This window comes from Nanorana parkeri, unplaced genomic scaffold (assembly GCF_000935625.1).
Source record: "Nanorana parkeri isolate BGI_ZX_2015 unplaced genomic scaffold, ASM93562v1 scaffold224, whole genome shotgun sequence".
In the NCBI taxonomy this organism is placed as follows: Eukaryota; Metazoa; Chordata; class Amphibia; order Anura; family Dicroglossidae; genus Nanorana; species Nanorana parkeri.
In genome coordinates this window covers 990,231-1,007,863 of record NW_017306492.1, presented here as the reverse complement: position 1 = coordinate 1,007,863, position 17,633 = coordinate 990,231, and the positions used below count along the sequence as shown (strand labels likewise).

Below are 17,633 nucleotides of genomic sequence, written 5' to 3'. Positions count from 1 at the left end.
TGCAGACACAGCAGATGGGACTGCAAATTCAAGCAGTAATGCATGTGATTTAGCACACATTGTCAGATGCATTCTGATGCAATATTGAAGTTAAATATTAATTTGTTAATACATATCAATGTCAAGTTAACTTGAACAGGCAGCTTTAGGTCAACATATTCAAAACTTGATCTATGAAGAACTCTTCATATCACCTGCCACCCATCAGTCTGGTGTGAAATGGCCCCTTTAACATAAATTGAATTTTAAAGTACCATATAGCTTGTCCTCATTAAAAAAAATGAAGCAAACCACATGGAACACCTTATTTTTTTGTGTTCCACCATTCTGAGGATTAGAGTCTTTACGAGCCCCAACTACTTTGGCGGACCAACCATTTTAAATGCTATAACACAGCTGATCTCCACCAGGGTTTTGTGGAACACTAGACGTCCTCCAGAGGTTGCTAGGGGTTCCTTGAGCTGTGACCAATTGATCTTTTTTTTTTCTCAAATACATTTTTATTCAAATTAAGAGTACAAATATACAAGTACAGTTTACATTGCCAACTGATGCCTGCAAAACTCAGGTCATTCGTGCATAAAAAACATGTATCACATGCTAAAAGTAACAGTAGTAGAGGAAGACAAGCTTTGCCGTGGTAAGTTGCTAGGGTCGCATGACGGAGAGTATCAGCTGTTGGGGTTCTGAATCACAGCCTTTGGGACGCGTCACAAAAACAGAGCTCGCCACCGACCGCTTATAGTTAACTTTATTTTCTGCCTTGGCATACCATGACAGTTATATACTGGGCGGAGTTTAATACTCAACATGCGAAGGGACACCAGAGTATGTGGGGTTGGGAAGCAAAACAACGGTTCAGACATATGTAGCTCGAAAGAAATTAGATGAGTGATACCACTGACAGTAAACAATACAACATGTGGGGAGAATTGATCTTTTATTTATGGTGCCTTCATAGGGGGTGACAAACATGTCCAGCACCACCATTATCTTGGAAAAACAATAGCGATTGACCAGGTTAGCCTTTACATGCCAAATGGTAATTCCCATAAATATGCCTGGTTGGAGGTGTTGAATCATACCCGCAGACATTTAAACAGTCCCAAGATTTGAGCTCAGGATTAGTGAGCCTTTCTATGAGACTTTAAATAGGCTAGATATAGTTACTAATACCATAGTCTTAATGCATTACATCCATACTGTGTCCCACATGCTCCAAATAGACCACCCCATGGCTTGATGCAAATGCCAGTCATAGCCAATCTAATCAGTGACCCCTTTTTAAATCTGAACTCCAAGCACACAGCTAAATACGCAGATGAAATACATATATGGTAGCTGCTTTACCTGCCAAAAGATTTGTAGCTCTGCCCAAACAGCTCTGCCCACAGCAGAGGCCTGCTGTGCAGGGAATGGGACCCGCTTTTTCTATCCTGCAGTTTCACTTTCACTTACAGATCCCCTCTCTACCCCCTCCTTACAACTGGACAGTGAAAGGAGAAGCAACACACTATTGATCTCAACTCTCTACCACCCCGCTCCTTCCTATCAGCATGTCCCCTGCACTGCCGTGCGCCTTGTTGGCAGCTTCTTTCTCTCCCTCTCTGAGCTCTGCTGTGCAGACTGTACAGAAGACAGCAAAACACTGATACTAAGCCACATTTAGGTATTTACAATGCTTGCATTAGGTATTGCACTTACTAATGTATTAATGATTACAGAGTTGCATTAATTTGTGCCTATTACATCTGGCTGGCGTTCAGCTTTAAAGATTACAAGGTATGAGCACCAGGGAGGTGGTTTACTTGCTTGTTCTAAGTTTTACTGCTCAGACTAGGGATGTCCAGATACCAGTTCAGATATCCTTGCCGATACTTGGCATTTTCACGAGAACTACCAGGCTTGCAGCAGTTGCAGATGGGATCTGGCTCTGGTGCTCCACCACTGTCCTGAAATCAGTAGTCGATATTGTTTTAGAAAAACTGTCACATGACAATAAACAAAAATCTATCAGTACTTGTATCTGTGAGTACTTGGACAAGTATCAGTACTTGTACTTGTAAAACCTGTATCGGTGCATCACCTATATATATTTATTAAAACAGAGATGTACAAATCCCAGGAGCTCCGTATGCTCCTTAAAAATGACAGCTGCCTCCTAACTTTTACATTTTTCTCTTGTCTAGTCTAGGAGCTGGAAAAGTAAAAAGTATCTGTACTTGTACCGAGTACGGCACTTGGTATCAGTGCATCCCTAGCTCAGACTCTTCTCTCTTGACTCCACATAAAAAAGTACTGATCTACGGGCATTCAAATATTTTTTTATTTTGGATCATCCTAGAGATCTTTGGTGCCTTGGCTAATGACTTTTAGGTAAGAGCTACTCAGTGTCATGAGTGGTTTGGATTTTTATGGAAGTTGGGTAATGTGCCGCCTACATAGGAGGACACACCTTACATCTAATGCTCCAAAATAGGCCAGATATTAACAACCCATTTGTAAATTAGATCATTACATCATACAGTTTTTATAACAAACGTACAAAAGATGTAATGCAGACCTGAGACAATAACTTGCCGTTTGTATATTTCAGAGTCAGTCCACCCAAAAGTGCTATTTTATTGCATGTATGTTATACAGGGAGTCTGGTGGGCTGAGTCAGACCGTGGCTTCTGTTGTGTCTCAGATACTCCAGCAGTGAGATCCTGGTAAAGTAATATCCAGCTCTGACCAACTTGGGTGTTTTGGGTATTCCCACCAGCCTTTATTTGTTCCAATATTCTTCACCTTGCTTTCTCCATAATCTAAAATAAATAAAATATCCAGCAGGAAAAGTAGATACCATAATAATGGCCGATGGCCAGAAAACATTGCATGTATGGAAACCATTGTAAAACTGTCCAAGGGCTTTACACAATACTTTGTAATCTGGATACTTGGTACAATAAATGGAGTTGATCACCCCAGCTTTTCACAAAGTATAACAGAGCTCATTGCACTCAAATTAATGATCATGATCACTAAAGGAGGCAACCATTAACCCACTCCAAAAAAATTACCATTCTATATTGCATTTGATTAGCACTGTGACATACACCAATAAGAGAAGAACAATACAATTATTTTAGGGCTGGTAATGATTAAAATTTTCGTGTTCGATTAATTGAAATTTTCGATGTCCTTGACGTCACCGGATCGCCAACGGGACTCCCGGAAGCCGGCGGAGAGGTGAGTGTTTTCATTAGTGATCAAAATAATTTTAATCGATCAAAAAGTTTAACGATTAATCGAGAAATTAATCTTTAATTTCCACAGCCCCAAATTATTTATATAGTGCCAACATATTCCGCAGCAGTGTACAATCGTTTAGACAAGACAATTAAGAAACACTGACAAGCATCATTGACATACAGAGACAGTAGGTGAGGGGGACCCTGCCCAAATGAGCTTACAATCTAAGAGTATAGGCAGCTGCAGTATAAAAGTGTACTTACCTGGTCTCAGGAAGGTATGGCAGGCTCCAGAATGGCTGCAAGGGTCACTCAGAAGTGCGGCGGTGTGTCTTTGGGCATTCACCAGGACTCTGTGCGGTCTCGCCAGGACTGCATGCAGATCTCACCAGGGCTGCTTTTGCGTCTCACCAGGGCTGCGTTTGGGGGTCACCAGGGCTGCATTCGCGTCTCACCAGGGCTGCATTCGCGTCTCACCAGGGCTGTACTGGTTATTGCTGGGCTCTCCAGGGCTGCATTTGGGTGTCACCGGGGGTGTTTGCAGGTCTCACCAGGGCTGTGTTCGTGTCTCACCGGGGCTGCATGTGGGGCTGTACTGGCTATTGCCAGGTGCCGGGCTCCCTAGGGCTGCGATCGCATTTTACTAGGGATGTATGTGCGGCTCTCCAGGGCTGTATGTGCCAAGCTCTCCAGGTGATCGAGTCTCATCAGGGCTGTATGTGCAGCTCTCCATTGCTGTACCGGCGACTGCTAGGTGTCGGGCTCTCCATTACTGTACCGGCGGGGGCCAGGCAGGTATGGGGCTGTCCAGTGCTGTGCCAGTCTTGGGAAGGAGGAGATATGTGGCCGGACTGGCACTCCCAAGGACAGCTACTGCAAGGTCCCCTATTTTCTTTAAAAACATTTAAACGGCTGGTATCAGCTTTTAGAATCGGAGCATTTTCACGAGTACAAGTACTTGTGAAAATGCCCTGTATTGGCCCTGATATCGATACTAGTATAGGTATCGGTACATCCCTACATAATAACATTATGAGGGGCAGAGAAGTTTTGTGCAGGAAATGGCAGAGCTTTCCTCAGAGAGAAACTCAGGGGAAATGGAGAATACTGGCAAGAATATGCAGATCTGCCTGCAGACTACAAGTGTCACTCTGCTTATTCAATAATGTGTTCTCTGTAAATGGTATGAGAGGTGATGGTTATATGTTCTAGGTGTATAGTGGTGTATGCAGGGGCGTATCTGCCGCGAGGCAAACAAGGCGTTTGCCTCGGGCGGCAGATTCCCAGGGAGCGGCAAAAATGCCGCCCCCCAAAACATTTAGGCAGCCGGTGTACGATCAAAAGTTCCCGGTGCGGGCTGCACAGAAACCGACAGCCTTGCGGGGAGGAAGCGGCGGGCGTTGGAGCAGGAGGAGACAGGAACGGAGCGGCAGGAGGCTGGGGGCGGGGATGGAAGAGGCCGAGTGAAGACGGAGCGGCAGGAAGCAGTGGGCGGACACAGATGAGATGGGGGTGGAGATCGAAGAGACGGGTGAAGACGGAGGAGGCGGGGGGCGAATACTGCAACAGAGGAGGCAAGGACAGAGACTGGTCCGCGATGGAGGAGGCGGGAAGCGTCACCCAGGCTCCAGTCGGGGGAAGAAGCTGAGATGATTTGGCGCCGAGGCAGTGGGGGAGGCTGGGTTTCCTGTGCCAGGTACGAGGACTGTGCTGGCAGGGCCCAGCATAGGTTTTGCACAGCCCACCAAAGAGTAGGGGGCTCTGCAGCCTGCAAAGCACACCACAGATCTTGCACACCCCCCCTGAGATGCAGCAGACTGCAGGGTCTCAGGGGGTCTCTGCAGTTACTGTGGGGGGGCTTTGCATGATGCGTAGGGGGCTCTGCAGCCTGCAAAGCCCACCACAGATCTTGCACAGCCCCCCCTGAGATCCAGCAGACTGCAGGGTCTCGGGGTCTCTTCAGGACCTGTGGAGGGCTTTGTCGGGTCTCGGGGGGGCTTTGCAGGATCTGTGGTGGGCTATGGTGGGCAGAGCCCATTACAGATCCTGCACAGCCCCCCCGAGATCCAGCAGACTGCGGGTGCCACAGGGGGTCTGTGCAGGATCTGTGGGGGCTTTGCATGATCCGTAGAGGGCTCTGCAGCCTGCAAAGCACACCACAGATCTTGCACAGCCCCCCTGAGATCTAGCAGACTGCAGGGTCTCAGGGGGTCTCTGCAGGACCTGTGGAGGGCTTTGCCGGGTCTCAGGGGCGCTTTGCAGGAACTGTGGGGGACTTTGCATGATCCTTAGGGGGCTCTGCAGCCCGCAAAGCCCACCACAGAACGTGCACAGCTCCCCTGAGATCCAGCAGACTGCAGGGTTTCAGGGGGTCTCTGCAGAAACTGTGGGGGGCTTTGCATGATCCGTCTCGGGTCTCTTCAGGAGGGCTTTGCCGGGTCTCAGGGGGGCTTTGCAGGATCTGTGGTGGGCTCTGCCCACCATAGACCTCGCAGTGCTCACCACGAATCCTGCAAAGCCCCCATGAGACCACAGCTTTCCTGCAACGCTAATAGCGTAACATGTGAAAAGCTGGATACAGCGTGTGTACTGTATCCAGCATCTGACAGGTTATGCACAAAGTATTAAACGGGAAGGGGTGGGGGAAATTTAGTGTGTATGGGGAGGTGGGGGGGGGCGAGTTTTGCCTTGCCTAGGGCAGCCCCAAACCAGAATACACCACTGGGTGTATGGTAGGATGTACTGTGTGTATTGGGGTGAATGGTGGGATGCCCTTTCCACACAATCTGCTGTATGTCACATACCATAGACTGCCCAATTTTGTATGTTGTGTTCTGTTGTATAGTCAGTACTGGTTATCATCAGTGTTGTCATATTCATACGTGTTACTGGTACCCCTTGAACTTATAAATTCCACACAGTTCAATGAATGGGCATCCTTGTGCTGTTTTTTAATCAACTTAATTAAGGCAGATACAAACTAGCCGCAAGCCAGATTGTCCAAAAATTGTACTTATGATGCTTACCAGGCAGGATTCCAGAAAAGATGCAGTGCTGAAACAATACTAATTAGTGTAAGACATTATCCACTGGAGATAAAATAAATAGTTGAGTACTTGGGACTGGAAACCACAGAATATTAACAGACAACAAAAATATTGTGGTTGAGAAACCTCAGTTGTCGGATGGCTCCAGTCCTTCTTGACTTACAGGTGACGACATGTATATCTATTAATCCTCTGTTCTTATAAAGTTCTAATTTTTTATGGTGTACCACAAGGTTCAGTACGCTCACTGCTGTTGTTTGAAACATAAAGGTTGCTTTTTGGTATAATAGTACAGTGCCATGGACCAGCCAACCTTTGCAAACCTTCAAGGTTCACCATCAGCCTTCAATGTGTACTTAGATAAATGTCATCAATGGTTACATTTTAGATGGTTGGGGCTTAGAAAAATGAAGTTCTAGCTTTGAGTGGTCTAGGTTTGTAAGAATCCTGTACCATTTAATGTGAGATACTCAGTCTAAGTGCATAATCTTGGAATTGTGCTTACTTCCCTGTATTTCCTGTAAGAAAACTCTGCACTGCCCCATACCATATAATTGCCACAAATCAAGCTCGTTGCTTGTAGCAAATGGCTGCATATTGAATAGAAAAGATAATCCTGAACTGCATTGAGTTACAAATAGTTATGTAGTAAGTTATATTGTAATCCACATTTAAACTAAAGAGTTATAGTTTTAAGAGTTAGTCAGAATAATCTTTTTTACCGCTATTTCCTACAGAAATGTATTGATCCAATAGATTTTAAACTTGCCACATCCCACTGGATACTGCATACTCACAATGTTAGTGTTTGGAGTTAGATCCCTGAGGTAATATAATGAAATGGTAGCAGCTATGAGCAAATAGCAATGACCCAGATGCTGGCAGTAAAGTATAAGTATCAAACTGTATCAAAACGTACCTAATGCTTTCCATATGGGCGTTTTACTTTCACTAAAAAAAACATGCCATAGGCTCAGTTCACAAAGCTTTAACACAAAGATAATTATCTTTTTTTCAGCCGTTTGGCTGTATTTTTCAAATCTCATTGATTGAAAAAAAAAATGTATACAAATAAAGATCCTTATCTCTGTGCATATACAAATATAAAAACGGCTGATACTTAAGAGCCAGTTGGAAAAAAAAACATAGCATCATGAATGATCAAATATATTAATGCATTTCCACGTACACCATAAAAGTTCTGATGGAACTGTATTAAGCCTTTCCCTGCCACCACCATAAGGCGGAACAAAACTGTTCCTAAAACGCCAGCTCAGTAAGCCTTACGGCGGTGGCATTTACAGTTCTGCTATAAGCTCATGGTGAACTTATAGCAAAACTGTTCCCTGGACAGTCCCTTTATATTAATAGCTGAAGGCAGCGATTAACAAAAATCCCAGCGCCCCCCACCCCCTGCTGGCCGCCGCCATCTCTAGCCTCTCATCCCTGCCTGGAGCCACACCAGGCAGGGATCTGTGTCTCCATGGATCCCCGCTGCTCTCCCCCGCTTGTATGGACCGAGGCAGCGGGATCCAAAAAGAAATGTCTGGTGGGGGGTGGAGGAGCGAGCGGCGGCTGCGGGGAGGAGGAGAGAAGCCGCAGCTGTCAGGATGTTTCAGGATGACAGTGGCTCCGTGCGTTGCTTAGCGGAGGATCGGTAAATATCTGTTTAGACCCCTAATATTTCCCCTGAGCTCCCCCCAAGTAAAAAAAAAAAATGTTAAAAATAACTAAAATTAATAAAAAATGTGTAAAAAATTAACTAATAAAAAAAAAGCACAACCCTCCCCGCCACACACGTAACATACATGTGCACCATATTGTGGTGTACCCATGCACTGCAGTGCGTTCTTAGAACGCATCACAGTCTTTTTTTTTTTTTTTTACATTTTCTTTAAAAAAAAACATTAATTTAACTGTGGCAGCGCATGGCAAAGCTTTGTGATGCATAGCCATGCTTTGTGATACCTTGTGTTGCAATTAAATGTACACCTGTATAATTTTATCACAACACAGACACCAACACAGCGCGAAAACGATTTTTAACATAAGTCACTTATGCACAATTTTGCGTTCCTTCATTTTTTTACCTTTTCACAAAAAGGCGCAATTTAAAATTTGCAAATATTTGTTATTTATTTACTCAATACAGTTTTATCTTTTAGATTTAGTCAGAAATACTGATTTTAGTACTTTATCAATTGAATTGTGTATTTTTATTGGTTTAATATGAATTTGAGAAACATTTGCAATTATCGCAGTTACATTTTCAATTATCGCAGGGCCTACAAATTTAGTAGCACCATCTTTTTATTCTACCGGGCCTGTGCTTTCAGAAAATATATGGTTTGGGGGGTCTTTTACAAAACGCTAGCATATCAACCCAGCAGTTGAAAATCAAATCAATGGGAAAAATTGCAAAAATGGTGTGGCCAGCTGAGGTGGAAAATGTCCTGGAGGGCTTGGCAGCGAAAGGGTTAATCCAAGTGCTGATAAAGCTTATCAGACTTTGAGAGTTTAGACTCCACTACTGGTAAATATAATAAATTCAAAATAGATAATGTGTTCTAGCTCGCTTGTGAAGTACATCAGTTACTATAGATCATACCTTCTACAGCTGGGAGGAGTCATAGGATAGGTGATAGGTCATTGAGCATGGTTTCATGGTTTACCAATAAGATCCAAAGGGTTTGGTCAGCTTACTCCACATCTACAGTAGTATATGAGGGAAAAGCGGGTGTATCAAAAGGAGATTGAAGAAAGAGACTAGGATTGTAAAAGGACTCATATATTTGTTGTATTATTATATTTTCTTTGCATATTCATCTCTGTCTCTGGGACTGTAATTTCCAGTAAAATGCATCACTCTCTGGAAAAGAACCACGGTTGCCTGAAACTTACAGGCTGCATTATAAATCCTTCTCCCACTACATATACAGTTACAATGAATAATGACCGGGGAGGGAAATCTGAAACAATTTCTCCTGCCTGCAGCAGACTGATGACATCATCTTAGCCTAGGCAAGGTCAATTGATCTGTGCTTAACCTCCCTGGCGGTCTGATTATTTCCTTTTTTGTTTCTATTTTTGTTTGTTTCTGTTTTTTTACTTTCAAATTTCCCGCCGGTTCCGCCCCCCAGCTACGTGGACGCTTGCAAGGGACAGAACCTGGAAGACGGATGCCGGCATCGGCCGGAGGACACAGCGGGGATCGTGGAGAAGGTAAGTAACGCGCTTTGTAATCCCGAGTGTGGCTCAGGGTTACCGCTTTTCGTAATGAAAATTAACCCAGAGCCACACTCGGGATTACCGCCAAGGAGGTTCAAGGCTGTGACACACTGCATGCAAAGCAGCGGCGGAGCAGTAGCGCGCTGCCTTTGCGTGCAGTGTGTCATGTCGTTTTCACTCTGACACGTCAGCTTGTGAGAGCTCGCATAGCGGAGCGTGCCAAGATGAAGAATTTGTTGTTACGTGCGAGCCGATTGGCTAAAGATGTAGTCCTTCATCTGGCCGTGCTCAGCTCACACATTGCATGCGAACCTCCGTGCCTGATAGCTTTGCTTTGCTCTGCACGGCTTTGCATGTAGTGTGTCACAGGCTTAAAGATGCCTATAACAATAATAGGTACAGTTTTCTTGAAAAATTATACTTTTGTTGTCTGTTGTGACGTGTTGGGATTCTATTCATGCAGGCTTGTAAAGTTACTGAGAGGTCACTCTAATCAGTTCTAAGCAAGTTATGACATTTTCCACTACAGTAAAAATGTCTATTATCTTATCTACTTTCCATAAAATCGATTTCTCTGACTCTTGCCCAAGAGTCTAATCTATGATGTTGATTCTTAAGATAAGTCTTCTACATGCTAATTCCTTCTCCTTCAGCTGTACAGTGAATATGTTAAAGTGACATTAAACCCTCAGATTTTTTTAACATAAACCAATACTGTAATGCCTTGGTTCTCAACTGGTGGGTCGTGACCCAAAAGTGGGTCGCGACCCCATGTTAAGTGGGTCGCCGCATGCCTTCCACTTTTCTAGGTGGGAGGCTCCTCAGCCTCCCCCTAGCCCCCCTGTAGTGCAGCACTGTCCATTCTTACACCATGTAGCCATTCAAAATATGCTGCCCAGCGCCAAGTGTTGACTTGAGGTGGGGTGGGCTGGGGGTATGGCTGCGATGAAGCTCCCTCCATACATTCATTACTTACAGCTCGCTCGCATGTCCTGTAGAGGTTCCTGGACTGGAGTGACATCACATTCTGGCTCCCAGCACCTCTACAGGGTGCACATGTGAGCGGCACAAGCAAAGCACATATGGATGGAGCTCCATCACAGCACAGCAGCCCACACTGCCATATGTTCCACTGCAGTGCGACTTGGGTCACGACTTCATGACCGAGGACAAATGTGGGTCCTGAGGTTACACAAGTTGAGAACCACTGGTCTAATGTGTGCCTTACTGTAATCCATGGTTGTTTCCCTTCTCTTTGCTGCTCTTCCTTTTTAAATCCTCATGTCTTCTCATGCTGGGGGAGAACTTCCCTTTGCAGCTGAGTGCCTCTTCCTGTAGTGCTGCCTCAGGTTGCAAACCTACACACAGACACCATGTATCCATTTCAGAGACAAGGCAGTCTGCTGCAAAACACAAGTTCTGCCCAGCATGAGAACAGATACAGATTTAAAAGGAAGAGCAGCAAAGAGAAGTGAAACAACCATGGATTACAGTAAGGCACACATTACAGTATTGTTTTATGTTAAAAAATCTGAGGGTTTAATGTCACTTTAATGTTGTTTGGCAGCAAAAAAGTGGAGAGACTGTGCTTGAGGACAGTAGTAAGAGGAAGGTAGAGGAGGTAGAGGTTATAAGTTGTTAGAACACAAGTGGTTAGGGGAAGCATCCTAAAATTGGCAGACTCAGTTAAGGGTCAAGTTGTTTCTGGGAAATTATGTAGCTATGGAAATAAATATTGTTGTCAAAGATGGAACATTTCGTCACTTACATAAAAATGAATAAATGAGCTATTTTAGAAGTGACAGGTCTTTTTTATATGTTTTCAGCAATGGTACACACAGAGGCTGTAAAGTTTCTTTATCATGTATTTACTATACCATGTAATTTAGTAAGGTCAATTGTTCAATTTGTCCTTTCGTGAGTTTATTAAATCACTATGGTTATGTTATGGTGGACCAAAAGGTGCCAGAAATCCTCACAATAAAATACTGTGACATAGGGGTCTATTCACGAAGCTCCTTAAGGATCTGGCCGTAACTTCGGCTGGCTTCGGCCCCAGGACCCCTTCGGTTCAGTAGAACCGAAGGGGTGCTGTACGGGCTATTCACAATAGCCCGTACAGCTCCCGATCATGGCCGAGCGGCTCAGCTGAGCCGAACACATATGCATCGGCTCGGCTGAGCCGTGCTGAAAGCCGAAGCTGGCTACTGCCTTCTTAAAACATTGCATATATTACAGATAGGAGGATAAGCAACAAGCCGCTATTATGGCTGTCCCATAGAAGAAACAGCATAAACATTAATGCAATAAACCCAACAGTGTTGTGGAGACATCACAATACCATTGTCAATATCGAAGAGATTACAATCAGAGTGTAACAAAGCAAACTGAAATTGGTCTCCAGAATCAGTACTAACCACCATATATCTAATTTAAACTATACATACAAACCATATGTGAAACTTTAGAAGGACCCTCGTTAACCCTTTAACATTATAAAATGCACATTTTAGAAACACCATATAGAATAAAATGGTGGCAATTTTTTGTGTCACATGATATCAGTGCAATCTTTTATCAAACCCATATTTTCTGTAAAAAATACACTCAAATAGTTTTAGTACACACATACACAATGTAATAGCCGTTTTTTTGGTAAGATTTGAAATATGCGCTTCCGTCAAGCATATAGATGCTAAATATGTCAAACCTTAAAATTGTGCAAGCCCATTGAACAACAAAAAACTACAATACCCCATATTGTCCATAGGCAATGCTTCAGAAGCTTTTGGAACTTATCGGTTTAGAATAACCAGTGAATGATGGCATTAGAATTATTTCCCTCACTCCAGTCATAACTAATATGTGTGGCACATTCAATGTTTTCACACACATGTGCACCCCACACGTGCATTTATGTTCGTATGTGCATCTATGTGGGAGTGGAGAGGCTTTAAACATTTCTTTATTTTATTAAACTTTAATTTTTAAAACTTTTAGTAAGAGCTTACAAATTATATGAGATTTTAGTGATAAGTTTTAGTTCTAATTTAAATTGATCTGTTGTTTTGTAACCTCACAAATTAAAAGTTTAGGTAAGAAAAACAATCCATTCTTAAATGTTCATAAATTTGATATAGTTAATGATAGTTAATATTCATTTTTTCAGCATCATAATAGCCATATTAGGTGGTCAGTGATGGATCAAAGCAGTCATTACAGATGTGTGAAAAACCTTCCTTTTTTTAGTTGCAGAAAGGCTGCATGGTTATGTAAAATCATTCCATCTTAAAACTTTACTTACACCCCCCCTTTCCCCAAACAGAAATAAATTTAAAGGAAAGGGGGGCTGTGTACATATGAAGATAACACAAATTCAGTGCTGCATCATTCAGGCTTGCAGAGGTTTTAAATACCTGAAAATTAATGTGGATGGAGATGTAAACTATTTCCTCACCCTGAAGCTTACCCCTTTTCTGCAGTAATTGAAATATAACTGTTCCTCCTGGTCCCCACACCCACTAAACCTGATAGGACGTGCTAACCTAATTAAAATTATATTTCTTTTTAAATTCACATATGTCTTCAGACAATGCCCTATCTTGATTCCAAAAAAGATATTTCAGGAGATTACCAACCAATTACATTTCTACCTTTCTCTGGGCTGGGAACCCATCACTGATGGTGAAGTCCACTCTACATCTGCCAATTCTGAAGGAGGGATTAGTATTTCTAGATTTCCATATTTACCAACGGGCCTCGGTCTTTGTTACAGTGAGATAGTGGTTTGTGCAAACAGGGGATAACACGGCAGAAATTGGCAATCTAGTTTTCAGGGGCCCAAAAGCATATTCCCTCTTACCAACACCTACAAAAACCACCCTTTGAGTGTGGTTCTTAGCTAAACACATTCTATAAGCCCCATCACTGGTCTCCCATTCCACTCACTGTGGAACAACCCCGATGTACTTAATTTTCTGTCAATATCTGACTCCCAAATATGGGCACTCTTAGGTATAAAAACACTGCAGCATCTCATGCGGAGAAGAGATACATCCCAACATTTCAGCACCTAAAACTCCAATATGACCTCCACAATTGAATGCTATTCTAATAATAGTAATTCTAGTACTTTCAAATATGCCATGTGACCCAGTCCTAATTTCCTCAAAAGATTACCTCACTGACAGACCCATTTCAACAGAAGTGGGCCGTTTGAAGTGGTTGGGTATCTCCAGGGGGGCAAAGAATGATTAGACATAGGTCCCTTGGTAGTCCCACAGTTATCAAGGTAACAGAGGTGGATCTGCAGACCAGGAACAGGAAGAAATAATTTGTATATAACCCTGAATGACCAGCACCACATCCCTAGTAAGTTAATTAGAGAGGAAGTCTAAGGGACAGATAGAGACTGCTGAACACAGGGGATGCCAGAGTTGGTCAACATTGAGAACAGCTCCTCCAGCATTATGACATCACCTCACTCTTCCATTTCTGCAATGGTGAGTGTATGGGGTACAGGGTGATGTGCTGCCCCCCTAGTACCCTCTGACTGGGCTTCATTGCCTGGTGGGCAACCAGAGTGTTAAAGTTTGGGCTTTCAGGAGACTGACACCTTATGAGAGTGGGCCGACTGGGCTTTACACACATGCCAGGGGGAGTACCTGTCTGTTACCCTCCACATATCCACATATGTTGTCAGACAGGGCTTGACCCACATAGCAGGAGTACATTACTCTATTAGCCCTAGACACTATCACAGACCAGGTAGAATGGTAGAGAAGTATTCACAGACATGCAAGGGGAATCATGGGACAGATAGGGTACCGAGTACCCATATCCTGGGTCCTCGTTGAGAGAGACATGTTGGAAGAATTAAGGATCTGGGAGGGGGGCCCTATCAGGTATTTGCTGAATGACAGCCCTGCCTGTATTCCCCCCCGTACACCTCTCTTACACAAGCCTGTAGCTGCCATAGTAAGTGCAAAAGTAACCCATACAAGGGGCTACTGTTATAAAATTACAAATTTTATTGCGATTTTTTGTCTTTGTTAGAGTGTTCCTTGTGCAACATACTTTTGTTTTCATTAGAATGGAACCTACAATTTGCCTACAAGGTGTGCAATGGTGAATGATCCTCTTCATACTATAGATGCTATTGTGAGACCAAGCTTCCCACCAAACTGAAAAGTTGCAAATATTATATCAAAACTCTGGAGTTCCATTCTCCCTTAAGCCACACAATCTTGGCACATGGATGGCGGAGATGATTGCAAAACCACTTAAAAATTTTGTTCACAGGAATTGGACCTTGCAGTTATTGTCAAGCATGCCAATTATGTGTGTTAATGTAATATATTTGTTTGTATATTGTTGATATAGTTGTATATTGTACGGTATTACTTTGCAAATTAATTTGTTACTATGCTGTCTTTTATTTGATAATTATATTTATTATTGCAGACACTTTCTAAAATGTCTCCAACATCCCTAAAAATGACATTCAAACAGCTTAAAAATGGCTCTTCCTTAACACTACAAGAGGTACTAACAATGGAGTACAGACTAAGTCAAGCTTGTATGGTAAGACATTTTCTTTATTTGAGGCTGAACAATCCTGCTATATAGTTTGATATTTGTTTATTACAGGTATTTATGTAGCGCTGACAATATACACAGCACTTTAGGCCCATTCATTGCATCCAAACCAGCAGTCACCTTTAGAAAGACCCGCAACCTCAAAAATAAAATAGCACCAAGTAAGTTACCAGCCGGAGACACTAGAGATACACCACAACAAAGATTCGATAACGGAGTGGGCATTCATCAATGCAAAAAATCCCGCTGTCTCACATGTCAGTTTATTACTCATGGACAATCCACATTCACTGACCACCTCAATAACAGGTATCAGATCAAACAGTTCATCACATGCTCGCATGACCATGTGGTCTATGGTTTGAAATTTCCATGTGGCTTATTATACATTGGCCGCACCATCCGCCCTCTAAGAAAGAAGATAGGCAAACATAGACGCTTCATTGCTGATGGTGATTGCGATCATAGTGTCCCCAGACACTTTGCCGCAAAGCATGGTAAACGGATTCAGGATCTGGGTTTTCCCCAGCTGAGCGATTCCAGAGGTTGTGTCGACAGGAGACATTTTGGATTCATAGACTCAACACCCTTGCTCCAACAGGACTCAATGAAGAATTAGAGATTCTTACCATCATATAAAACACCAACGCCTTTATGACCATTTCAAGCGCCAGTACACTAGAACCAAAAACACATTCGTCTACCACCCATCCAGCGTCCCCCATGATGATTAAGGGGGTATAAAGAGTATCCCCCATGATGAGTAAGGGACCTTAAAAAATAGTTTTTGCAATGCATTCTTAAACCAAATTTTAATTTATTTCTCTTTTAATTATTTTATTATTCGTTTTTTAATATAAAATGCTTTTAAACAAAGTATCCTTTTAAATAAAGTACCCTTTTTGATAATCGGTCTGACATGGCCCCAATGTATACTGAGCTTCTAAATACAATGCCCCTATGTATACTGAGCTTCTAAATACATGCCCTTGTCCAGCAACCCTGTCCCCAGTATCAAACCGTGGGTTTGCCCCTTATTGCCTGTAGCTCCGCCCACCTGTCACTTTTAAACCGGCGGATTCGCGCCATCGCTATATCGTTCTAGCCGAGCTTGAGAAAGAGGTGATACCTCGAAACGCTTGCTCTCTCCCCCCCTTTAACAACCTCCATCTCATCACCATTACGGATCGGATCACCCGCCGCCTGCCGGCATTCCGTCACACCGGCTCCCGCACACTGCTCCAGACAGAGACGGAGCACTGACATTCATAGTCGCGGCCACCTCAGCTTAGCCTGCACCGCTAAGTTTCCTTCACACCGCTCATATCCCTAATTCATATAATGGTGTCACGGACTGAGTCCCCGCTCCGCTTCCCCCTCCTTGCCCACAGCCTTTTCCTCCCTCGCGTGGACGAACTTCTTCAGGCAGCACACCAGCCAGATTCGGGCACACACCACGGGTGTCCGATCCTCCATGCAGGCTATCCCTCCGCTGGTCCCCGGACCTACATGTAAGTGTTTACACAAAGATTTTTTTGCTACGATTTGCCAAGTTAGCTAGTGCTCCATTGTCCTTGCGCCCTTTGTGTTCCTTTGTGTTTTTGCATTCACAGGTTCTCCTCCTGTTTCCCAGGGCTGCATGTTTTAGTTAGTTATCCGCCCCTGGGGCCCCATCCAAGAGCGCTGTTTGTGTCTTTTTTTTTTTTTCAATTTAGACAGGAGCCAATTAACCTTTCAGCATGTCTTTGGTGTGTGGGAGGAAACCCACACAAGCACAGGGCGAACGTGCAAACTCCTTGCGGTTAGTAACCTGGCCAGGATTTGAACCAGAGACCCCCCAGTGCTGCAAGGCAGTGTTAACCACTATTCATTTAAGATAATCTGTCCAATTTAGTGCTCTTTGAAGTCTCCCTTCCCCCATATGTACTGATACCCACTTTCCACATGCTCCCTAACTGCTCTATGCCTCTGTTGGAGCCGTAGGAAATACCTGGCACTTCTGGCTATCAGGAAGCATATGATGTTCCCCCTTCTTTCATGCCATGCAGTGCTTGGGTCTGAGTAGCTAATCACTAGGCTTGAACACTGTCACATGGTGAAGGAGAGCAAGTCATTAACCCTGTGTAAGCTTTGGCATTGTGTACTCTGTAATCAAGACTTATACAGGGTTTAGACCCACAGCTCCGCCAGAGGTACATAGCTGCAGGGGAACATGACCACAGTATGTATCGCTGTGTGATAAAAAGAGCTTTCAGGGGAACCTGTCCCTTAACAGGCAAAGTGCAGATTCCCTTTACGCATTATTAGTCAAAATGATACATCAGTATCTTTTGTTTGAACACAAGCCCTGTAAAAGTTTGTTTGGTTAAAAGAAAAGAGTATTTTTACTTAGGGTCAAATTGCTCATTAGTTAGAGTGGGCCAGTATTTAGAGGTGGCAGAGGCAAATGTGTGGCTTTTACATGTAAAGTTATTGGCCATGACCCCCCCCCCCCCCCCCACTATCAAAACTTGGAGTTTGTTTAAAC

The 17,633-nt window shown here is 43.6% G+C and overlaps 1 protein-coding gene across 1 annotated transcript in view; it reads left to right on the top strand.

Annotated features, from left to right (window-relative positions):
- HIBCH (3-hydroxyisobutyryl-CoA hydrolase) overlaps positions 1–17,633 on the top strand; it is a 101,666-nt gene that overhangs the window by 78,380 nt on the left and 5,653 nt on the right. The window contains exon 12 of the mRNA XM_018556075.1: positions 14,972–15,091. Within this exon, the coding sequence (XP_018411577.1) occupies positions 14,972–15,091 (120 nt within the window). The remainder of the gene's footprint in view (positions 1–14,971; positions 15,092–17,633) is intronic.